The 25,569-nt window shown below is 39.4% G+C and overlaps 1 protein-coding gene across 2 annotated transcripts in view; it reads right to left on the bottom strand.

Moving 5' to 3' along the window:
* Positions 1-25,569, bottom strand: part of PHYLLO (2-oxoglutarate decarboxylase/hydro-lyase/magnesium ion-binding protein) — a 107,912-nt gene continuing 82,343 nt past the window's right edge. Inside the window, exons 23-28 of one of the 2 annotated variants that reach the window (XM_089158958.1) lie at positions 9,507-9,650; positions 8,945-9,406; positions 6,559-6,870; positions 6,304-6,461; positions 1,336-1,443; positions 1-652 (exon numbers count right to left, since the gene is read on the bottom strand). In XM_089158958.1, the coding sequence (XP_089015084.1) occupies positions 400-652; positions 1,336-1,443; positions 6,304-6,461; positions 6,559-6,870; positions 8,945-9,406; positions 9,507-9,650 (1,437 nt within the window). In that variant the 3' untranslated portion in view covers positions 1-399. The remainder of the gene's footprint in view (positions 653-1,335; positions 1,444-6,303; positions 6,462-6,558; positions 6,871-8,944; positions 9,407-9,506; positions 9,651-25,569) is intronic. The other variant, XM_089158959.1, reaches the window with a different exon arrangement.

The following is a 25,569-nucleotide window of genomic DNA, read 5'->3' as shown; positions in this document are numbered from 1 at the left end:
GATTGCATGTAATCATCTAACATAGACAAAATCAGTATACAAGGTCAAGTGGGTTTCTTTACAACATTAAGATCTGAACAATTCTACATCACCAGCTCTCAGTTTTGGAAAAAGTAACTTTGACTCATCACTCCAAGGTCGTATCTGTGATTGTAAGTTCAATTGAAATGCCTTGAAAAATGAAGGCGCCCAAGGCTGTCATCAGGATAATCCTTTCCAGTTACAGTCAAAATGCAGCATGGAACTACATGATTCAAAATGGGTCTGGATTGTCTTCCAAAGTAAACAGAAATTTACTCACTGAATTCATAGAGGGACTTTTGACATGGACAGTGTGGCAAGTCTGATACCTCAACATCAAAATACATGAATCCAAATATGTCTGGCTAATCAAACAGGTTATTCTTCCAAAAATTTCAGAAATTTACTCACTAAATTGATCACCGAAAGGGGACTTTCCACATGGACAGCATGGCCACAGTCTGATACCTCAATCATTTCAGAAGTACTTTTTTCTTTATTACTTTTGTTGTTTGGATTATTACATACTTCCTGGCACATTTGACGAGCTATTTCCTTGAACTTTCCATCCTTTTCTCCGACAATGAACAGTAGGGGCTTTGTGCATTGCTTCAAGTCTTCCCACAAGGACCTACAATGGGAAAAAGGAAACAACTGGAATCTGAAAACTTCTAAGAAAGAGAAAGCTATTACTCTTTAGATTTTACAATGATTTTTTGGAAAAGATTCACTATTTAGCAGGCCAAGTGAATCTGGGAGTAAAGCAGGCCAAGTGAATCTGGGAGTAAAACTCTAGACAAGTCACTGAACTCTTCTATGACTAACCCAATATTAGGTTTGTGATTCAAAGGGATTATCTGTGACTAAATGAGATTAAAAGCAAGTCAAAATTTCTGTTTGTGTGCAAAATCCACCACTTTATGGGACAATTACTTACAATTGCAGTAGTAACCAAAAATATAGTTATTGTATATGTTTCTTTTGAGCACATTATGCTGTATCACCTAGGTGCAGACATCATTGGAAAGGATGCAGAAACCCTATTTTTAAGGAAATCAAGCTAAAACACTTACACTGGCTGTAAACTGAATATCCATATAATTCAGAAAATAAACGAATATCAGTTAATGGGCATTGTAGTACCGAAGGTCTTCCAGCCTCGATATTACCCCTGAAGGATGTTTCAACTTCCAAAGTATCATTTTCTAGAAAATGTAAAGAGTAACAATATTCAAACCCACTTTTAAGCTTTAGTGATTACATTAGAAAACATCACTTGGATAGCAGCATAGAAAAAGAATACAGAAAACTTACGGCTGTTTCCCAATGCTTAAACCTGACAGAGCCTTTGCAAGAGCAGATACATCATCATGATGCGCACGATTCTCAACTATTTTAAAAAAATATGGATGCCTTCGTAAGCTGTCACAAAGAATCACTGTTATGCATGAGTCTTTTTTTTTTTTTTTTTTTTTGATGATTAAATAATTCACTACCAAAGAGAATAAAAGAAAATACAAGAGCACAAGGGACAAGGGACAAAGCCCAAACAAAGCAAGAAAGAGGCCTCAACTAACAAGCAACCTAAGAGGCATTGAGCCTAGCAACTACCTAAGAGCAACAATTAAAGCAAACTAGTTACACAAGCATAAGTGGCCCAAAGCCAAACTAAGAAGCAAACTAAGAGACATCGAGCCAAGCAACTATCTAAGGGCAACAATAAAAGCAAACTAGTTACATAGCACAAGTGGCCCATAGCCATACAATCAGACTAGAAAACAACCATGGAAGTGGACCAAAGGGGCTCCAACTAAACCGACGCAGTCTCTCGTTCAATCGGAGCTATGAGAAGTCTTCCTGGTAACAAAGCACATGGACCCACGCAGCAACACCACAGACGCTAGGGAAGGTAGCATCACAAGATTGAGATGAAGAACGAAGAGAACAATTAAGACTCCAAACTAATTCAGAGAGTTTGACAACGATAGCCCTCATGGCTTTCCACCAAAGCCAGAGAAGCCATCAATTGCTAGAACACTCGACAAATTGAAGTGAACCCCAGAAACAGGAAGCGAAGAGAAGGAGAAACAGAGGGAGAAGAAGAATCTAGATCTGATGTGAAACCTAGCCCTAACCTTGACCTGGAAACCCTGTTGTTTGTAGGTCCGACAACCCGAAGTAAAGCAAGAAGTCAGCTTTGGGCCATTCCAATGGAAGACTTGGTGGCTAGCTTGGAATCCATGAGTGTTGATGTCAGTGTTCCATTTATGGAAACTGCACCCTGATGAAGATGGAATTAGTTGATGGACTTGGAGTGCTCTCTGTCATGGTTCGAAGGCATTTCTACCTACTAAGTAAGTCACTTGGTATGTGTGCAAAACCCCTTCATGTTTGGATTTGATCTGAGCCTTCAATTCCCTGTTTTGGATTTGCTGTTCTGATTGGTCGACTCGTTAGTCGACCAATCCAATCGACCAATGGGATCTGATTTTGCTAATTAGGTCTTTGCTTGTTCTATTTAAGTCCAATCTCGAGTCTACTTTGTATTTTCTGCCTCCAAACTCTTTAGAACGTACCAGAGCCCTCTGCAAGTCATTTCCCTTGCATCCTTGGTGATCATCTTGATGGATCTTCGTCAAAACTCGTGCTTTTACACAAAAAGGTATGTGATCATCCTCTTCTGTGTTTCATCTTTGATTCTTCGTTATTTTTCTTTCCTTTTCTGATTGAGGACAGTAGTAGTGATGTTGTATCTCTGTTGCAACTATCATTATACTCATTCCCTCTCTTTTCCTAAGGATTTAAAGCTTGGTGGATGATCTTCATCAAGATCATCACTCGCTTTTGAAGAAAAACATGTATTCATTCACTTTCCTTATTTAGATTGATGTTCTTCAGTGTTAGATCTATTTTTCTTGAAGATCTATGCATGCTTTTCATGATTTCTTTATCACAATTAGTGATCTATCATCCTATTGTTCTTGTCCATGATTTTTACTATGAATTCTTCAAGAACCATGATTGATCTAATTATGGTAACTTTTTGTTTCCTAATTTGAAACTTGAAGACTTGATTTGATTAGTGTTTTGGAGTCCTCTATATACGATTATACTGCCATTGTAGTTTACCCTTGTTTAGTACCCTTTTGAACCACCAAATTCGGTTTCATATTCTAGAAACTCTGATTTTTTAAGGACACTGTCTCTGTTGGTCGACTCATTGGTCGACTGAGACAGTAGACCAAGTCAATCGACCAATGAGTACAGCAATCTCATATTTGGTCTGTTTTGGATGTTTTGATATCTTTCCTTCTAGGTATCTTTCCTAATATGTTGTATATACTTGTTTAGGACTTTCTTCTCAAGTTTAGTCAGGGTCTTACTTGATTCCCTAAGATTCCCTTGCAAGTTATATAAGGTAAGGATGGTTATTTCCTTAACTACATAGATTGCATTAGCTAGTTTCTATATTTGAATCTTGTTAGTTTATTTCCTTAATTAGATGCTTACAATGATATACTACTGATGCAATTACCTTGATTACAGTAGCATTACTTGTTTATACTAAATTGATTCATGTATGATTTACTTACCAAATATATGCAAGTTGGATGTTATTATTGATTTCTTTCCATATAAGAAGTTGCCATATATGTGATGTTATAGAATTATGTTTGTGAATGATTAAGTATGGTTTGGAAAGGGGAGGTGTCCTTTTGACACTTCTGTCCTTGGACAACTACGGGAATATTATAGGATGTTTCCGGAGATGCCCTCTGGACACCTTCCTAAACTGTTGGATGACATATTTAGGACTGTCTAGTAGTGTTTGGCTAGGATGTCCTGTTATGTCAGACCCTAATCGGAGGGGAATTGAGACCGAACGACCCGTGGTAGCAATGGGAATTCATGGGCGCTCAAGACCGGTAACCAACCCGTGAGAGGACAGGAATCACATTGTGGGGGCCATTTATTGGTAGGGTTGCATATGGATAAACTTGGGCTCACGGGCGCTCAAGACCAGTAACCAACCCGTGAGGGGACGTGAGAGCTTCCCGTTTACCATATGTGGATAACCAATAGGGTTGATGAGTCCGTAGTCAGGGACTATGAGGACTCTAGTGTGAAGGATACCGGAAAGGATCGCCAGGGGCGAGGAATGGACGTATCTGGATCTGACTTGATGTAACTAAGTAGGAGACTTGCATTTGACTACGCTTTGACCCTGACATGCGCTAGTACTTAGACCAATGGTGATGTGAGAGAGTGGTGACTTAACCCCCAGCCATGGAATGTCCCGAGGGATGCCGAACCCACTACCAAAAGGCGTTGTGTGATGAGACCTTCCCAAAGAAGTACGGTGCTATGACTTAAAGCATGTCTGCCAATAGAGACCAGCATACATAGAGTTAGAATTATATTGCATCATGTGTTTCATATCATATAGCATTTTACTTTGCTTTGAAATCCTGCCATTTATGTTGTTATGGATTAACTACCTTACTGGGTTTCTTTGAAACTCATTCCTTTTGTACAATGTATTTTTAGGCTACTCTATAGGTACTGATGACTATGAAGGTCAATTCGAGGAAGTGCAAACTGAAGAGGCGTACTTCACGCAAGGTGCTGGCAACCATGAAGATTACATTGAGGATTCCTCAAGTGGTTTTGCTTGTTACCAGGATTAGCCCTACTGTGGAGTGGGAATGTCTGAGCGTTATTGATGAAGTCTATGTTTATGAAGACGTTCTTTATAAGATAGAATAGACTTTAGTTTAGTTTGTTATATCTTTCTTTCTTTCTTATCTTAGAACCAGTTGTAACCTTTCTTTTGATTTGCGATCTACTTTCCGCTGGTTGTAGAGTGGGATTCCGCCTCACTTTACTTATTGATTTAGACATTTTGGTTGTCTTTCATACTCTGATTTCATATGATTTATTCTTTTCTTATTTGGATCTTTTGTTTATCTTTTGCACATTGATTATTTATGTTCATGATTATGTTATTGTCTATGTGGGAGGTTGATTACCTCGATACTTGATCTTCGGGGCTGTGGATCACACACTCAGGTATGCCAGGTAGGGTACCGGCTGGGTGGATGTGACATCTGAGGTCGACCTAATACGGAGAGATTAACAACTATGGCTCTCAAGCTTGCCCCCCAACACTAGAGAGGCCAAAGAGGAAAAGAACCCTCAACGATGTGAAGCCGAGCCCAGAAACAGAAAAGGGAGATAGGAGGAGAAAGAGAGTGGATATGAGTTCATATATGAGTTTTGAACCCTATTTGGAGAGAATGGCAACGATACCCCTCAAGGCTTCCCCCGATGCCAAAGGAGCCATCGAGATTGGAACCCTCAACAAACAAAGATGAACCCTGAAACGGCCCCAATCACGCTCATTTTTTTTTGGGGATAGAGGCCGGGAGAGGAAGAGAAGAAGAGAGAAGAGGAGAGAAAGGGAGTTCGGATCTCAAAACTAAGATCTTGCTTGACCACTCCACCAAAGAAATAGAAGGAGAAGAACAAAGAGAAGAGGAGAATCAAAGGGAAGAACATGTTTGATCCAAACTCAGGAGAGAATAGAGAGAGGAGGAGAAGCAAAGGGAAGAGAAGAATCAAAGGGAAGAGAGCTGATCTCAAATCTGAGATCATGCTCGACGCAACCTCTGCAAAAACAGACAAGAGGGAGGAGATCAGTGCTCAAATTAGAGAGCTCGACCAAAGATCTGCAGAAACATAGAGGAGACATGGAGAGGAGGAGAGGGAGGAGAAGAGCGAGAGAAGAGAGAGGAGAAGGAGAAGGAGAAGGAGGCAGAGAGACTCAGAGAGACTCACTGCGGAGTACCGCTAGCGTCTCTCCTCCTCCAGAAATTCCGGACGAGGAGAAGAGCAAGAGAAGAAAGAGAGGAAGAGAGAGGAGAAGGAGGTGGAGAGACACACGGCGGAGGACCGCCAACATCTCTTCGCCTCCAGGAACACCGGACATAACCCTAGTAATCAGTTGCCAATCAGTTGCCGGCTTTTTTTTCTTCTTCTTCTTCTTAGAACCTCTATAGATCTGGTGCTGGTGTTGTCTCCTCCAAAAATTCAATAAGTTGTCAAAATGTCTTACAGCCATTATGCATGACTCTTAACTCACAGTAAAGGAAGAACAGCATCTTTGCATATATAATGACACCTTCACAAACTTTAAAGTGAATATCTCTGTCCAATCTAAAGAAAGTGCCTATTAGAATAGCTTTAAATTAAGAACCTTTGGAAAGGAAAGAAAATAATCACCTATTCCATATATCTCCTGCATACCACATGTCTAAGAAGTTCTGTAAACCATGAGCACTAAGATACCGTGCCTTTGCAACATCTTGCTCTGTACGTATTTTTCTCATTGCCACATCTTTCAACCCTGGACTTCCAGAAATTATCACTGCTCCATCAATCTTAAAGAAAGCATGAGGTCATTAACAACTTGGAGTGGACAAAAAGTTCCCAGAAAATTATGCTCAACAGAAAAAAAGGGAATAGAATAGTGAATACCTTGTCACTGCATCTCAGGGCCATGTATAGTGCAACTCTGGCTCCCATTGAGTATCCTACAAGAACAACTCTTCCAGAAGTTATTTCCTGAATCAGCTTAAGCAGCACATCCGCCACCACTTCAATTGAATAATTTCTGGAATGAACTTTTCCCTCTTCATTGCCATAATTTTGTATTTGTGACTCCCCATGGCCTGGAAGATCAACTGAAATGCATCTGGCTTCAACTGAAAGAGACTTCATTATAGGAATCCAGTCTTCTCCAGTTCCAAGAAAGCCGTGAAGGAATATGATAATCCTGTCCTGCATCATCTGAAACATGGCATGAGTTAACACTCATAAATTGAACAAACAAAAACACTTGTTCATGCACAAAGTGGAAGTACAAAGGATTCTACTCCATACAGGTTGGAACATACATTGCCAGTAACTTCAAAGAAGTGCCTTGATTTCCAGCAGAGTTATTTCTGGTAAATTTTCAGGTTCTTTGGTACATTAATTACTTTCTTATTCTGAGCACTTAGCCTTTGATGTTTCAAAAATGGAGATGCCAACTAACAATGAACTTGATTGGTTACATGAGAAGAATCAAGTCATTAGATGCAAAAATGTAAAGAAAAGAAAAACTTTTCAATAATATTAAATAGTATAGGCAAGTTGCATCGGTTTCTTCTGTCATCTCTTTATTATTTTTATTTTTATTTATTTGCATTTATTTTCCTTATCCTTACTATTAATTTACTACTTAAATTTTTAGGTTATGTAAACAAGGTCACAGACTCACAGTAGGCTATCCTGAACCTACCGTGAGCTTTAGGGTTCTTCTTTTTATCATTCTCTGTTGTAAGTACTGGTCTTATGGTTTTTTAGTTGTAACTTTGTAACAAGGTACTGGGTCAGTCTGATCTTCCCACGATTCTTTATGTACTCAGAACTCAGAAGTCCTTTGGGGCTTTTCTTCAGGTGTTTTGAATTTTGTAGCAATCTATGCTGTTATTTATCCATGAAACCCTAGTTGGAAAACACGAAAAACTAAGGTTTCTTGTATAGGGTGTTTAATTTTATATATCTACTGGTTGCACTTTTCATGTACTGCTCTATGGCATAAATGTACTCAGTCATCAAGTACATGGAGTACATGTATGAAGACTTTTGACTAGTGGCAGTCATTTCTTGGATCCTGTAGCATCTAGTTGAATCCTGTATTTGGCTTCTTGAGCAATATCAATATCTCTATATTAGTGAGGATCCGCCCGTGGATCATCGAGGCATTAAAGGCCCATCAGACTGATGAGAATAGTTCATGCTATATGAATAGTTCTGCCAGTGTTTGCTAATGGTCAGAAGGCTGGCAAAGGATCAGAGTTAGTGCATCAGGTCTGCATCTAAAACCAGAAAATACCCTACCTGTACCCTTTTACATGGATTCGACAACGTTACACTATAAACATTATACCAGGGTGGACAGTTCATAGTTGTCAAGGAGTCATCTAGCTCACCTTATTGTTTTCAATTTGTTTTGTTTCACCCTTTCCAACACTTTGGATTGCCTACAGTGAAGTGTACTGTTGAATCTACGTTTTTCCATTTGCCTTCCTATCATATCTCAATACAAGTGTAGGTCATTATGGCAGTTTGTGACAATCATCTAAGATGTATGATTCTTTATTATGCAGTTACAATCTAGCCATATTAAAGCATCCTTTTGTAATAACTAAAAATTTTGGATTGGCACTCTCACAGTGAGTCCATAGGGGCTACAAAAGGTTCAAGCAAAACAGCAAGGAAAATTGAGGAAGTTCAAAATCATGTCTACATCACAGGAAACCGAGTCTTAAGTCATTTTAAGAAATGGAAAACTGCTGAAAAGGAAAGTGGAAACCTTAGCAAAGTCTTACAAACCCATGACATTGACTGAATTAGCATAGGACATGTAGCTTCGGCATGCAATTTTTTATTCCTTTTCCCAAGTCATTTGATATAGTACGGAGACCTATAAATGCTCCTGTACGGAGAAGTGATATAATCCATATTGAAGGAACTAGAAGAGCTAGGGGTAAACCTAAGATAACCTTAGGAGAAGTGGTGAGAAAGGATATGTATAGCTTAGGCCGTATAGCTTAGGCCTTGTATCTAGCATGGCCTCGAACAGAACTGATTGGAGGGCAAGAATCCATGTAGCCGACCCCATTTAGTTGGGACAAGGCTTATTGTTGTTGTTGTTGTATATAGTTCACAATATAAATATCTTTTAGTTTTTCAAGACTATCTAATAATCACATATTTTTATATTTTTTATTTTTAATTTTATGTCCTCATACTGTTCTGTTTTGATGACTCTTATTCCTTTATGAAAAGGTTCTACTTGTATTGCTGAGATACTTACATGTATGTATTTTCCTGCTTCTCGAACTTTTAGGGAATAGGAGGATCCCCGATAAGTGACTGAAACTTGAGATGTCTGAATTTCTTCTTCTGTGTAGCTTCTCTGGATGATTTCATGATTGATCTGGAAATTCCGAAGAAGCTTAGCTGCATCTTGCACTGACACTTCAACCTTATCCCCACAGGAATGAACACAAGTCTTGAGTGGTTCAGCAGTGACATCTTCTTTAAGCCATCGGTAAGTCCCAAAGCCATGAGCTATTGCTGGCTCAGTTTCTTTGAACCCATCTCTGCATACATGTGTGTAATGCTGCTCAAGATAGTTGGCAAACTGTATATATACTAACAAACTAAGGCTACTTTCGAAAGCAGAACTAATCACGGCCATCTTGTCATGCAAGTGAGCCCACTTTGCAATAAGTGCCGCCTTTTCAAACCCTCCAACAACATTTGGTTTGATTACCTGATGCAAGCATGAAACGGTAAACCCTTATGAATACAAATATTAAAGACAGATCCCTATCAATAATCTTATGGTTTCCAAAGAAACAGTTTTCACTTACAACAGCAACTATGCCTGGGTGTTTGTACAGTGCAAGCTTATTTAGAGGATCTTCAGGCATACTGTCAATACTTTCATCTAAAGCAACAGGTAAACCAGTTTCTTTGCAAAACCTGATAATATCATCTTCAAAAACCACAGGTTCCTAAGCACAAGAATTTTGTAGTCAATGATAGATTCAGGAATTAAAAGATAAGACCTGGCAGTAGTACAACCAAAACTGCACAAGGTAAAGACAAAGAGATGTAAGAAAGGGGGGGGGGGGAGGTAAAAGGAAAAGACATCAAATATCTATTTGCCATGATGAACAGTCTCTGATTCAGAATTAAAGAAATATTTAAGGAAGAAAAAGCCATTGGATTAGGCCCATTAACGGCCTAAAGCTATCACTTGAATCAGCCTATGGCTTTCATGGGCTAAGACTGTTTTAGTGGGTTAAAGTTAGCCCACATATGTTGAACTTCATAGTTTATACCTAAGCCCAAGTCTAGGTTTTGAAAAGTCAATAAAATGGGCTATCGTTTGAAAATAAAAGAACTCATTATCAAAGGAGTTTTCCTTTGTCAAAGAGTTAGGTAGCAGTTGAGTTATTAATAGGTAGGTGGTGTTAGCTAGTGGTTGGATGTTACCATTAATGTTTATGTCTCTTTAGAATGCTATATAAAGAGACTTATGTAAGAGGTGAACACACAACTAATATATTGAAATCAATTTGCTTTGTTAGCATTCCTTCTCTATGGAGACTCCTTGTGTTTGATCAAGGTAGGTTGGTGTTCGATCCAATCGATCCACCTTGCGGTGTGAAGCCCAAGTGTTACATTTTTATTCTCAATTCCCTCATATTGTCTTTTCAATTTCTTCATCATAGTTCTGCCCCTGTTTTGAAGATCTATTTAGCCTGTATTGTTATGTTATTATCCTCTTATAATACCACTCTAGTTTCAGCCCTCTTTAACATCTAACTTCTGGTTCATCTTAAGTTTACCAAATCTGAACTTTATTCCCTTTGAAAGGTCCTATTTGGCTACTGTTTTGATCAATCAAATATAATACTACATTATTTGGTATCAGAGCCATGACAGGGAGTGAAAATTCTGGACCATCCAGTCCAACTAATCCTATAGCGGCAATGATGGAGATGGTTCAACAACTGAGCAACCAAATCACTGCGAACCATAAGCAAATGGACGAGAGGTTGTTATAAATGGAGGCTAGAGTTGCTGCCTCTACTCATGCTCCTCACCCTCCACTTGGTGAAGAATCCCATCCAGCTCATTCTGTAGCCAATTTTCCTACTCGGAAAAATATGGGGAGAGGACCCCAAAGGATTCCAATTGTGCAACCAACTTTTGAGGAGCACCTACAAAGTTATCTCGCTGGAGAACAACCTACATTCAATAGGCATGTTGATGACTCTCATAGGGTTAAGCTTGAACTCAAAGAATACTCGGGTAAGCATGATCCTCAAGTCTTTTTTGATTGGTTGGCAACGTTGGATGACTATTTTCATTGGTATGAACTATCGGAGGTATGAAAGATGAAGTTAGCACGTACCAAGCTAGTTGGAGTTGCACATGAATGATGGAGAACTCGCAAATATGAATTGGAAGATCGTGGTAGAGCTCCTACTACATGGGAGGAAATGAAGGAAGAACTGAGAGAAAAGTATTTGTCATCTACTTTTCGATTGCGACTGCAAGACAAGTTAAATTCTCTTCTTTAAGGGAACTTGTCAGTTGCAGAATATATGGAACAATTTGACTCTCTTTCTTCTCGTACAGGAATTCAAGAGAGGTAGATCCAAATCTTGTCACGTTTCATATTGGGTTTATGGCCTGAAATCAATAGGGCTATTGGCGTTGTGGCTGTAGAGAACGTGCGGGATTGTTTTGAAAAGGCCCTACGTGCAAAAGAATTATTGGCATCCAACAACAAAAGGTTTGGATACCAAGCCGGGGAGGCTAGGCGAAATTTTCCAGCACCAAAACCTACAACAACCACCCCTACTCAACCCACATTTCCTACCCGACAAGATAAGGGCAAGGCTCATATGACTAGTGGCAGCCAAGCATAATGTTTTCACTGTTAAGAGGTTGGACATTATGCTAAATATTGCCCACACCATCAAAAGATTAATGTTGTTGTTGAGATAGAAAAGTCAGCAGAGGAAGAAAATCCTGATCTATTCCCATACCCGCTCGATGATGGCGACTATGACGGAGTTGCATATGATGAGGATGATGCTAATAGAGGTGATGCTTATGGCATTCATATAGTAAGCTGCATCTTGGTGGCTGAAACCAAAGGAGAGGACTGGCGGCGCAATTGTATCTCCTACAACTGTATGAAGTCCGGAGATAATACTATTTTGGTGATAGTTGACAGTGGGAGCTATGTCAACGTTACTTCAGACACCTTTGCGAAGAAAGCAAACTTGAAGGTGGAGAAGCACCCTCAACCATATTGGGTATCCTTGCTGAATGGGAATACTCTGGAGGTAAATCAACGGTGTTCCGTACCACTGAAGCTCCATCGATATGAGGAAGAGGTGTGGTGTGATGTAATCCCTATGCATCTTACTGATGTTCTGTTTGGTCGACCATGGATGTATGATAATGATGTTATGGTCGGGGGGAAGAAAAACCAATGTGTATTCAAGTTCAAAGGACTTCACACTGTCCCAGCTGAAATGCGTCAACGGAGGTCCTTGAGGACCAACCAAAAGGGGACACAAAAGTTGTTGTCCATACCGCAAAAGAAGTTGCTGGTTGTTCCTCACAAGGAGTTCATTCACACTAGCCATGACATAGGGCTGGTATTGGCTTTTGTTACAAGGGTAGTCACGCCTCCAATTGAGGTGACATTTCCTCCACCCATCAAAGAGTTACTTTCTAATTTTTCTGATGTGGTTCCTGATGAGTTGCCAAATGAGCTACTTCCTATGCACGATATTCAACATGCCATTGATTTGGCACCGGATTCAGTGTTACCAAACCTACCGGCTTATCGCCTTAGCCCAACAAAGCACAATGAACTCAAAAGACAGGTGAATGAGTTGCTACATAAAGGATTCATTCAGAAGAGCTTAAGTTCATGTGATATACCAGCATTACTGACTCCAAAGAAGGATGGCTCATGGCGCATGTGTGCGGATCGTAGAGCAATCAACAAGATTACAATCAAGTATAGGTTCCTATACCGCGGCTTGATGACATGTTAGACATGCTATCCGGGGCTAAGATCTTTTCTAAATTGGATCTTAGAAGTGGCTATCATCAGATTCATATTCGGCCTGGAAATGGGTGGAAGACTGCCTTCAAGACCAAGGATGGACTATTCGAATGGAAAGTCATGCCTTTTGGTTTGACGAATGCACCTAGTACATTCATAAGGGTGATGACACAGGTACTCTGTCCTTTTATTGGTTGATTTTTGGTCGTATACTTTGATGATATATTGATCTACAACAAGCATCCAGATGATCACATCGATCATCTACGGCAAGTCTTGAGAGTGCTTCGCCATGAGAAGCTATACATCAATCTCAAGAAATGCTCCTTTATGCTGCCAAAGGTTGTGTTACTTGGTTTTATTGTCTCATCACAGGGGGTTGAAGCTGATCCAGAGAAGATAACAAGTATAACAGATTGGGCTACACCAAAGACAATCACTGAGGTTCGTAGTTTTTATGGACTTGCATCGTTTTAAAGGAGATTCATTCGGAACTTTAGTGCAATCATGGCACCTATTACCGAGTGTTTGAAGCAAGGCAAAGGTGAGTTCAAGTGGACAGCAGTGGCAACCAAAGCCTTTCATCTTATCAAGTAAAAGATGACAGAAGCTCCAATACTTCGCCTGCCAGATTTTGATTGTATATTTGAGGTAGCAACTGATGCCTCACATATTGGTCTAGGAGGTGTATTGACGCAAGGAGGGCACCCTATCACTTTCTACAGCGAGAAACTCAATGATGCCAAGTGACGCTATTTGACATATGATCTAGAGCTTTATGCTGTTGTCCAGGTGTTTCACCGTTGGAGACATTATCTCATCAGCAAAGAGTTCATTCTCTATACCGATCATGAGGCGCTGAAGTATTGTTGGATTCTATTAAGAGTCTAATAAGAGTTAAATTAGAGTTTGTATTCATGTAAAATTCTATTCCTTGTAACAGTATACTTTCCACTTAATTATAAATAGAGGGCTTGAGATCACTGATCAATAAGCCATTCTCCCAATATGTTTCTCAACATGGCATTAGATCCTAACCTCGATTAGGGAATTAAGAAAAAAAGAAAGGAGTGTCGAACTTACCTCCTCACCTCTCTTGCTGTCTCTGTCGCAGAAAAGGATCGAAACCCATCGTTTTTTTTCTGGCTAGTTCTTCAAACCAATCGAGTAACCATTGAAACTCATCAAAACTCATCGCCCTCTCTGGCTGTTATTCAGTACCGCTGCATTCAAATCGACAACACCAAGAACAGAAAAAAAGGGAAAGAAGAAGAAGAATTCTGCCATAGTCTTCCGCCATCGCCGCCAAAGTCACCTTCAGCCTTCGTCTTTATCGAAGCAACCCCAAACAAGACGACAACAATCCAGTTTGGGGATTTATATTTCACACTCGAGAATCCGAGAGAGCGAAAGGAGTAGAAGAAATTCGAAGGTGAGTCAAAAGCAGTAATCTGCAACCCATCGCCATCGCTAGCCAAGTACGATTATTGCTTCCGATCGCCATCGCTAGCTAGGTAAGATTACTGCTTCCCATCGCCATTGCTATCCAGGTACCCTTCGTCCATCTGAAACACGACTTGCACCCTTATTCTTTGGCCAAACCATATGGTTGCTTCTCCTTTTATTTAGACCAAACCAAATATATTGTGGTTCTCCACAAATTTAGACCAAATCAGACCATTGCATATTTGGCCGAACCATTTTATTTTCTTTCTTATAATCTGCTATTCTGTTAAAGAGAAAGAAAAAAAAAAAAATTGTCCTGAGTTGTTTGGCTATTGCATTCTGCGACGTTTTAGTTATTTTTCAAAAGGTGAAGACTGAAGAACTGCAGATAATTTTGTCAACATGACAACTATTGATGATAATCCTGCTCCCACTGGCTCCGAAAATTACCACACTCTTCATCCTCTTTCGGTAAGATTTGATGGGACAAATTATTTGATTTGGTCTCGATCTGCTTACTTGACTATTGCTGGAAGAGGACTTGTTGAACACATTACGGGTACCACTATCAAACCAACTACCACAGGCGTTTCACAGGATAAATGGATCTCGAATGACTCTCTTATCATGTCATTCCTCTTGAATTCCATGATTCCAAATATTGCCCGTGGATATCTATTACTTGATAGTGCTTCCCAAATCTGGAAGGCTACTACTGAAACATATGGACAGTTGGGGAATGATGCACAGGTTTATGAGCTACGAAAGAAGCTTCATGAGACTACCCAAAAGGAGCTGAATGTGGCCCACTATTATGCTGAGTTGCGATCTCTTTGGCAAGAGTTGGATCATTATGGGGATTATCACCCCACTAATCCAGATGATGTGGCGACTTATAAGAAGCACATTGATAAGATTCGAGTATATGACTTCTTGGCAGGTTTGAACGTGGAGTACGATCAGATCAGAGTGCAAATCTTAAGTCATTCTCCCTTTCCTACACTAGAACAGTCTTATGCTCTTGTTCAGTGTGAGGAAAGTCGTCGATTAGCCATGCTTCACACTCCTATTATGGAGAAATCAGCTTTATAGTCTGTTCCACTAAATCTGATCCGGCTAAGGAGATTGTCAAGTGTGAGCACTGTTACAAACCATATCATACCAAAGATAATTGTTGGAAACTACATGGGAGGCTTGCTGATTTTGAGCAAAAACGAGCACAAAGAAAGGGAAAACCAAAGGCAAATCTTTCTGAGACAGTCTCCACCACACCCTCTGCAAACGTTGGTTTTTCACAGGAGGAGTTCGCTACTCTGCAACGTATTCTGCAGTCTTCTACTGCCGCTACAGCCTCGACCACTGCTTCCTCTACTACCCATACCAACTCCTACCTTGCTACTTCAGGTAAAACTTTTACAGGCTTTCAAGCTTCTTCAGTTTCTACTCCTTGGATAATTGATACAGGAGCCACAGATCATATGACAGGTTTATCCACCTCTTTCTTTTAATATTCTCCAACTTCTGGAAAGGATAAAGTTCGCATTGCTGATGGCTCCTATTCTTCCATTGTTGGAAAATGGACTATTCAGCATTCTCCATCACTTTCTTTGTCTAAAGTTTTACATGTTCCCTCTTTCTCTACTAACTTGCGCTCTATCAGTAGTCTTACACATGACTTGAATTGTAAAGTGACCTTTTTTCCATCTTACTGTGTCTTCCAAGATTTGGTCACGAGGAAGGAGATTGGACGTGGTAAACTAGACAATGGACTTTATTTGCTCGAGTCGATTGGAGGATCTACTTCTGCTTTGACTACATCTTCTAATCCCGTCCATTCGGTAATATCAGACTTTCATCAGTGGCACCGTAGGCTAGGTCATCCCCCTCTAGGAACTCTTAAGAAAATATTTCCTGATTTGGTTTCTTCTTGTAATGAGGATAATTTTTTTTTGTGAAGCCTTCATTTTTGCGAAGCAGACTCGTTCTACTTATTTACCTTCTCTTCATAATAGAAAACTTGTTCATTTTATGCTAATTCGTACTGATGTGTGGGGTCCCTGTCGACGTGTGCCTATTACTGGCCATAGGTACTTTGTTAATTTTATTGAGTGTCACTCTCGTTCTACATGGATTTATCTTTTAAAACAAAAAAAAATAAGGTTTTCCGATGTTTTCGTGATTTTCATAATATGATTAAAACTTAGTTTAATGCCACTGTGAAGATCCTTCGCAGTGACAATGGCACAGAGTATATTGATGGTGAATTTCAAAGATATCTCTCTGACTCTGGCATAATACATCAAACCAATTGCGTTGATACGGCTGCCCAAAATGGGGTTGCCGAAAGGAAGAATCGGCATCTCTTAGAGATAGCCCATTCCATTATGATTGCTATGAATGTACTTGACCAATACTGGAGTGATGCTATACTCACTGCTTCTTACCTTATGAATAGGATGCCCAGTAGGATACTTGGTTTTGAATGTCCTAATGAGATTCTTTAGGGAGCCTCTTCTTTTGTTATTCCCCTAAAGGTTTTTGGATGTGTGTGTTATGCCAAAATCATAGCCCACCAGAGTAAGCTGCTCCCCGCGGCCTACGCTGCATATTTTTGGGGTAATTCGCTACTAAAAAAGGGTACAAATGTTATCATCCTCCTTCCAGGAAAACCATTGTATCCATGGATGTAATTTTTCATGAGTTCTGCCCTTACTATTTGCAAAATGGTTTACCTAGACCTATGAGATTGATTATCAGGAGACCTTTGCCCTTGTTGCGAAACTAAACACTGTCAGAGTTATGTTGTCTGTAGCTGTGAACAAAGACTGGAACTTGCACCAACTAGACGTAAAGAATGCCTTCTTACATGGGGAGTTAGCAGAAGAGGTCTATATGGAAATCCCACATGGTTTCTCCGATGACAATACTGCAGGGAAAGTTTGTCCATTGAAGAGGTCACTTTATGGGTTAAAACAGTCTCCTAGATGCTGATTTGGACGCCTCCTGAAGGCAATGACTTCTATTGGGTACAAGGAAAGCAATGCTGATCATACACTATTTGTCAAGAAGTCAAGTACTAACATCACACTTCTCATTGTCTATATAGACAATATTGTCATCACAGGGAATGATGGTGAAGAAATTCAAAAGTTAAAAGACTTTCTTGGCAGAGAGTTTGAAATTAAAGATTTAGGGAAGTTACAGTATTTCTTATGGATTGAGGTGGCTCGATTAAAACAAGGTATATTCCTATCCCAAAGAAAGTATGTCCTAAGATCTATTATTAAGTGGGAATGTTAGGGTGTAAAGCAGTTGATACCCCTATTGAAGCTGGAAATAAACTTAAAGAAAAAGAGGGAGAACCAGTGGACAAAGGAAGATACCAAAGGCTGGTAGGGAAGCTTATTTCTTTGTCCCACACAAGGCCAGACATCGCTTATGTTGTAGGTATAGTGAGCCAATTCATGCATGATCCATATTTAGCTTATATGAAGGCTGTTATTAGAATACTACAGTATTTGAAGGGAACTCCTGGAAAATGAATACTTTTGTCACCCACTGATAATCTAAAAGTAGAATCATACACTGATGCAGACTGGGTTGGATCTCTAGACAGGAAGTCAATTTCAGGTTATTGTACCTTTGTTGGAGGTAATCTAGTTACTTGGAGAAGTAAGAAAAAGAATGTGGTAACTTTATCTAGTACTGAAGTTGAATATAGAGCTATGGTTCGTGGAGTTTGTGAGCTACTATGGTTGAAAGGCTTGTTGCAAGATATTGGAGTCCAAGTTCCAAACCTTATGATGTTATATTGTGACAACAAGCTATTAGTATTGCTAATAATCCGGTGCAACATGATCGAACTAAGCACATTGAAATTGACAGGTTTTTTGTCAAAGGAAAGTTGGAACAAGGGCTTATCAGCATGCCTTTTGTAAGATCTGGAGACCAAGTAGCAGATGTTTTCACTAAGGGTTTGAAAGAAAGAGATTTCCTTTCTATTGTAGGCAAGTTGTGCCTGACTAATATCTATGCCTCAACTTGAGGGGGAGTGTTGGATTCTATTAGGAGTCTAATAAGATTTTGTATAGGAGTTAAATTAGAGTTTGTATTCATGTAAAATTCTATTCCTTGTAACAGTATACTTTCCACTTAATTATAAATAGAAGGCTTGAGATCATTGATCAATAAGCCATTCTCCCAATATGTTTCTCAACAAGTATCTACATTCACAGAAGTCGATAAGCAACAAGCATGCTATATGGGTTGCTTATCTCTAAGAGTTTGCATTCACAATGAAGTACAAGGCAGGAAAGGAGAATACAGTGGCTGATGCATTGGGCCGAAAAGTACTTACTCTTAGCACATTCTCAGCACATGCAATTAGCATTGATCAGAGTACGTGATTAGTATGCATCTGACGACGATTTCAACATGCCATACAAGGAGTTACAGCAAGGCAAGCAACATCATAACTACTCACTTCACGATGGGTATTTGTTTTTGGGAACTCGGTTATGCATTCCAAATTCTTCCCTACGACATCACATCATACTGGAGCTGCATAATGGAGGTTTAGGAGGTCACTTTGGCAAGGATAAGACTATTATACAAGTTACTGATCGGTATTATTGGCCCCATATTGCAAAGGATGTTGATCATGTAATCAAGCGATGCAGAGTCTGTCAGCTAGCCAAGGGAACCAAGCAAAATATAGGTCTGTACTCACCATTACCAGTTCCTCATGCACCTTGGATTGATATTAGTATGGATTTCGTACTTGGGCTACCCTCAACAAAAGAGCGATCCGACTCCATCATGGTTGTGGTTAACCGATTCTCAAAGATGGCTCACTTTATACCATGTCGAAAGACCTTTGATGCATCTCACATTGCAAAGATATTCTTTAAGGAGGTTGTACGACTACATGGGCTACCAAGTAGCATTGTCTCAGATCGTGACGTCAAGTTCATGAGCTACTTTTGGAAGACATTGTGGCTGAAAAGTAACACAAAGTTACAGTTTTCAATTGCATTCCATCCACAAACTGACGGGCAGACAGAGGTGGTGGATCAAAGCTTGGGAAACTTACTGAGGTGTTTGGTTCGTGACTATGAGAAGACATGGCCGTCCATACTTGACATAGCTGAGTTTGCTTACAACAGCTTAGTTAATCGTACAACAGGTCGTACTCCTTTTGAGATTCTACTTGGAGTTCAACCCCGACGGCCTATAGACCTCATTCCATTACCAGCAAAGCACGCGTGATTATTGAAGCTGATGAGTTTCTGCGCCATATCACAGAGGTCCATGCTGATGTTCGCCGAAGAATAGCTCTCAGCAATGATGACTACAAGGCTACAGCAGATCGTCATCAACGATATGTGGAGTTTCAAGCGGGAGACATGGTGATGGTTTGTGTCAACCCAGAAAGGTTCCAACATGGGGTCAACAACAAACTCCATCCAAAGAAGATGGGTCCATACAAGGTGCTGAAACGCATTGGACCAAATGCTTATGTACTCGAGCTACCAGAAGAAATGAACATAAGCAATGTCTTCAACATGGCTAACTTACATCTTTACGTAGGATACCACTCTGATGATGGAGACACTGAACAAATGTTGAGGCTGCCCCAACTCAAGCCACCAATCACTGACATGACTCTTCCAAAACCACTCGTCATGGCACTGGATACCATGCTTTCCTCATCAAATGGAAGAATCGTCCATGACATGATAGTATTTGGATTCATGCTAATGATTTCATAAAGCTCGATCCCAATTTGTATGAATGTTACATGTCATTCATTCATTCATCAAAGACGAATGTTTTCAAGCCGGGGAGAGTTGATGCAGAATTAAAGACATATTTAAGGAAGAAAAAACCATTGGGTTAGGCCCATTAACGGCCTAAAGCTATCACTTGAATCAGCCCATGGCTTTCATGGGCTAAGACTGATTTAGTGGATCAAAGTTAGCCCACATATGTTGAACTTCATAGTTTATACCTAAGCCCAAGTCTAGGTTTTGAAAAGTCAATAAAAGGGGCTATCGTTTGAAAATAAAAGAACTCATTGTCAAAGGAGTTTTCCTTTGTCAAAGAGTTAGGTAGCAGTTGAGTTATTAATAGGTAGGTGGTGTTAGCTAGTGGTTGGATGTTACCATTAATGTTTATGTCTCTTTAGAATGCTATATAAAGAGACTTATGTAAGAGGTGAACACAAAACTGATATATTGAAATCAATTTGCTTTGTTAGCATTCCTTCTCTATGGAGACTCCTTGTGTTTGATCAAGGTAGGTTGGTGTTCGATCCAATCGATCCACCTTGCGGTGTGAAGCCCGGGTGTTACATTGTTATTCTCAATTCCCTCATATTGTCTTTTCAATTTCTTCATCATAGTTCTGCCCCTGTTTTGAAGATCTATTTAGCCTGTATTGTTATGTTATTATCCTCTTATAATACCACTCTAGTTTCAGCCCTCTTTAACATCTAACTTCTGGTTCATCTTAAGTTTACCAAATCTGAACTTTATTCCCTGTGAAAGGTCCTATTCGGCACTTGTTTTGATCAATCAAATATAATACTACATTAGTCTCACTATATCATGTATGCATATACTGATGCATATCATAGTTACCTATGATGATCAAATTTCCTCATGGGATTCCTGAAGCAAACAAGTAGACCCTGAAGATAAGATATACCTTGTAGCCTTTTTCTCTTCTCTATGCATGGTACCATCCCTCTCTACAACATTGAAAATCCAAGAAGCAGAGGAAAGACAGGTGAAAAGACTATACAAACCAATATATTACTTAGAAGATAGAACATTCCTTGTGTAAGTATGCTCTATTCGCATTTAGAATCTAGGAGCCTGATTTCAGTATATCTGGATTAGAGGAAAAGTGAGAAAAATGGATGTGGCAATTTTGGATTGTATCCCAGGACCCACAAGCTTCATTATTTGTACCACAATCAACATCAACAAGCCCTAATATTAGTCCGCATATTACCATCTGATATAGCATACACCACCAACATAGGCTCACCAGTTAGACTACCATTTTGTTATTTCTTTCTGTTGGAGGGCCTTTTGGGAAACAAGAAATAGGCTTGAGATTGGCGCTAAATTTTGAGCTGAGATCTGAAGGCTTTTGGAGTCCACATTGGACTCTTCTTTCCTATTGAGTTCAGCTGCAAGTACTGGATCTTTATATAAATATGAGCAAATTACACTGGCACCCCAAAATGGAGGTCTTAAAACACTGACACCCCACTTTATGTTTAAAAAACACATAGGTCCTATTCTGTTAGAATGGTTATTACTTGGTTAGTCATATTTTTGCAAAGACCATTATACCCTTGACTTATTTTCCAAGAAATCTATTTTCATTTACTCCAAAAAAAAAAACGTGTGCACGATTGGGAGTTCAACAGTTTCATTCTCATTTCTCCCTCTTCACGTTTGGGAGTTCAGCGGTTTCAGTTCTCAGTTTTCATTTCTCCCTGTTCACGTTTGGAATTTCAACGGTTTCAGTTCTTAGTTCTCAGTTTTCATTTCTCCCTGTTCACGTTTGGAATTTCAACGGTTTCAGTTCTCATTTCTACCTCTTCACGTTTGGAATTTCAATGGCTTCAGTTAATGAATGAAATCAACTAATTTTATTAAGTGTTGCAATTACCAAATGTCCGACGTTTAAGGCCCTCAGGAATGTCCATCCATCTCAGCTTTGTAGTTAGCTGTTGGGACTTCCTTTAATGATTCGCTCTTGGTTTTGTATATGACATGTATGAGTGCCTTGCTGCTACCAGTAACTGCCATAAACATTGGTGATCATCCTTTTTTATATCTAATAGATAAACCATATCCGTTCCATATATGCCTTTAGTCGTCAGTCTATTGTGCACTGAAATCTATTGCTTAAGAATCATAAATTTTAAAGCGTGATTGTCACTTATATTGAGATCAGATTTGAATCCAGGTGATCTCTTCTACTTCCTTTTTCTCTTTTCTTCTTTTGTATCTTTCGTTGCATCTAGATGTTTGATGCCAGACAGATTGCAAGTAATTTTCTTCTACCTTCGAAGGTTTTGCGATGAAAACAACAGCAACGAATGAACAATGAATAGGGCTTTCTTCCGATTATCCAATAAAGACCACAGCAGTGAATGAACATTAGGAGAATTTCTGAATAGGTTCTTCTACTGATGAAGCCTTCTGAATAGGTTCTTCCGCCTACAAAGCCATGAAGGTTATTCGATGGATTTTTTTTCTTTTAGATTTAGTAAGGGCATTTTTGGAATTAAAAAAAACTTAACAGTGGGTTAACAGTTTTACTAACAGAATGGACTAGTGTATTTATTGAATTGGGGTGTCAGTGTTTTTTAAACATAAAGTGGGGTGTCAGTGCTTTAAGGGCTCCATTTTGGGGTGTCATTGCAATTTGCTCTATAAATATTGAAGGTATTTCGTTGGAGTTCCTCACTTGATTGAGGCTCCTTTCATTCTCAATCTTCTTCTTCTTCTTTCATCTGTTTTCTGCAACTCTTTCCTTTGTTTTCTTCATCTCAATCTCTCTTTCTCTACTTTTATACCATAATTTACATGGTGTCAGAGCTGTAGGTACCTTCCTCTTCGATCCTAAACATTACCTTTAGAAAGAAATTTAAAGAGAGGAAAGAGATTGTACTTGGTTTGAGAGGCAGATCCAAAAATTAAGGGGAGGCAGCACCTTATGCTGTCCTCGCTTTGATGTTTCAATCAAAGATTTGGAAGCAGCATCTCATGCTGCAACTATATGTGAGTTCTTGGTTAAAGAATGCTGATGAGTTCGAAAGTTGGTGAAGAGGTGCAACTCCTGGCAATCTCTTGATAGAGAAGAAAGATTAGATAGATCATCATGTCTGAACCTAAGTGTTCTATAACTGAAATCATGACATCCACATCCCATCATATTTCTGAACAAAAACTTGAAGGGGCTACTAATTTTTATCACTGGAAAAAGATAGTTCAGATTGTGTTGACTGGTTGTAGGCAACAAGACATCTTATTAAGTCCACCGGGAATGATGCCTAGAAGACCGTAGATGCCCAAATTTTAGGGCAAATGTTGGAGAGAAATATTGTTGACTTAGTTACTGAAATTGACACAATGAAGGAGTTATGGGACTACCTAAATATATTGTATTATGGCCATAATAATCTTTCTCATGTCTATAAGGTTTTACAAGAATCCTATAGGGCTGATAGGAAGGGCAGACCTGTGACTCAACATTTTGCTAATTGTAAAAAAATGTATGAAGAGTTAAATTCCATCATACCCATCTCATCGGCTGTTGTTGAGATGAAAAATCAGCGGAAGCAACTTGCAGTCATGGTATTTTTGGGAGGACTTGGGAAAGAATTTGAATCAGTTAGAGTTGAGATTTTAGGAGAAGACAAGGTACCCTCACTGTGTGAGACTTTTTCCTGTGTATTTCGGGTGTCCAAAGAAAACACATAAGAGTCTAGTTCCTCCACCAATTCTGCATTAACTTCTTTTACTCCAAACCGTGGCTCTGGTGATGGATCAGGTACTTGTGGTCGTTGGGATTGAGGGTCAGGTAGAAACCCCAATACTCAGGGATTCATTGAAACTGCTAGGTATGTCAAGACTTGTCATCACAGTAGAAAACCAGGATATATAAAGAGATCTTGTTGGAAGCTTTATGGCAAGCCACCTTAGGATGCTAACACTGCGTTGTTAGAGACATCGACCACTGCCACTCCACAGTTAGAAGGGAAGAGTGTGAAAATAACTGATGAAGAATATGTCCGCTCCACCCAGTTCCTGGCACTTCAGTCTCCAACTCCCACTGCCACCTTTGTTTAAACAGCTTATGACTAGTGACTCAAGAAACTTTTCATCCTTTTTCCCATCCTCTTCTATTGTGACTTCCCATACCAATGTCAAAGGTGTAGGAACTGTCAACCCCCATCTTATCCCTGTCTTCCATTTTGTATTTAAATGAGCTTCCTTTTAACTTATAATCTGTTCATAAACTAACCACCACCTGCAATTGTTCTGTGACTTTCTTTCCTGGTTATTGTGTGTTTCAGGATCTTATGACAAAGAGGACGCTAGGTAGAGGCCATGAGTCGGGAGAACTGTACGTGTTTGATGACATTCCTTCTGTTGCTTACTCAACAATGGCTACCCCTCACCAAATTCACTGCCGTTTGGACCGTCCTCCATTGAATACTTTGAAAATTTTAGATAGACGTTTTCGTTCTATTTCTTCTTTACCTAGTGAGTCATGTCAGTTTGGGAACTTAACCATGTAAGTTATCCCCCTTGAGTCAATAATAGCATAGACAAACCCGTTTTTATTGTTCATTCTGATGTGTGGGGACCATGTCCTATTACTTTTACTTTGGGCTCTCATTATTTTGTTACTATTGTGGATGACTATTAAAGAGTTACCTGGATATATTTAATGAAAAGTTGTTCTCAATTGCTTAGTATCTTTTCTAATTTTGTAATGAAATTCGTACACAATTTGGGTTAATTGTCAAAATCCTTTAGAGTGATAATGCAAAAGAATATTTATGTAGTGCTTTTAATACTTTTATGGCATCACATGACATTCTTCATCAATCCTCTAATGTCGACACCCCTCAACAAAATGGTGTAGAATGGAAGAATTGTCATTTGATGGAAGTTGCCTTCTGTTTACTGTTTGAAATGCAGGTCCCCAAATCTTTTTGGGTTAATGTTGTCTTAACTCATCTCATTAACTGAATGCCCTCATCTGTTTTGAAAGGAGGTATCCCATATTCCTTGTTGTTTCCTAATATTCCTTTGCATGAGTTGCCTCCCCCAATCTTTGTGAGTGTCTGTTTTATTAGAGATCATCAACTTGGGTTGTCCAAACTTGACCCAAAAGCCCTTAAATGTATGTTCGTTGGGTATTCACGGACTCAAAAGGGGTACCCTTGCTATTCATTTGAACTTTGAAAATATTTTATTACGGTTGATGTTTCATTCTTTGAGTCTGTTCCTTCTTTTGACACTATACACATCTCTTATATGGATGTGGATCTCCCTGTTATCATTTCCTCACCTATTATAGATAGGCCACCATTTCAACTTGTCTAGAGGGAACTTACTATTGTGTATCGACGATGTCCGACAACATTACCGTCCCTCTTGCTCCTGTGGCTCCTCCACCTTCGCCTCCACCCATGGATCTTGTGGTAAGTCCCTCAATTCTTGAACATGATGTACCGATTTCTCTTCTTAAAGAAACTCGAGTTGTGTTCAAGTATCCCATTTCTAACTTTTTTCCATACACTAATATTTCTCTTACTTTTCGTGCGTGTTTATCTACCATTGAGTGTCACT

The sequence above is a fragment of the Hakea prostrata genome, chromosome 6 (assembly GCF_041222555.1).
Source record: "Hakea prostrata isolate BN-2017 chromosome 6, UWA_Hpros_2, whole genome shotgun sequence".
Classification (NCBI taxonomy): Eukaryota; Viridiplantae; Streptophyta; class Magnoliopsida; order Proteales; family Proteaceae; genus Hakea; species Hakea prostrata.
The sequence above is the reverse complement of the archived record's forward strand: the minus strand, read 5'-3'. Positions and strand labels throughout refer to the sequence as shown.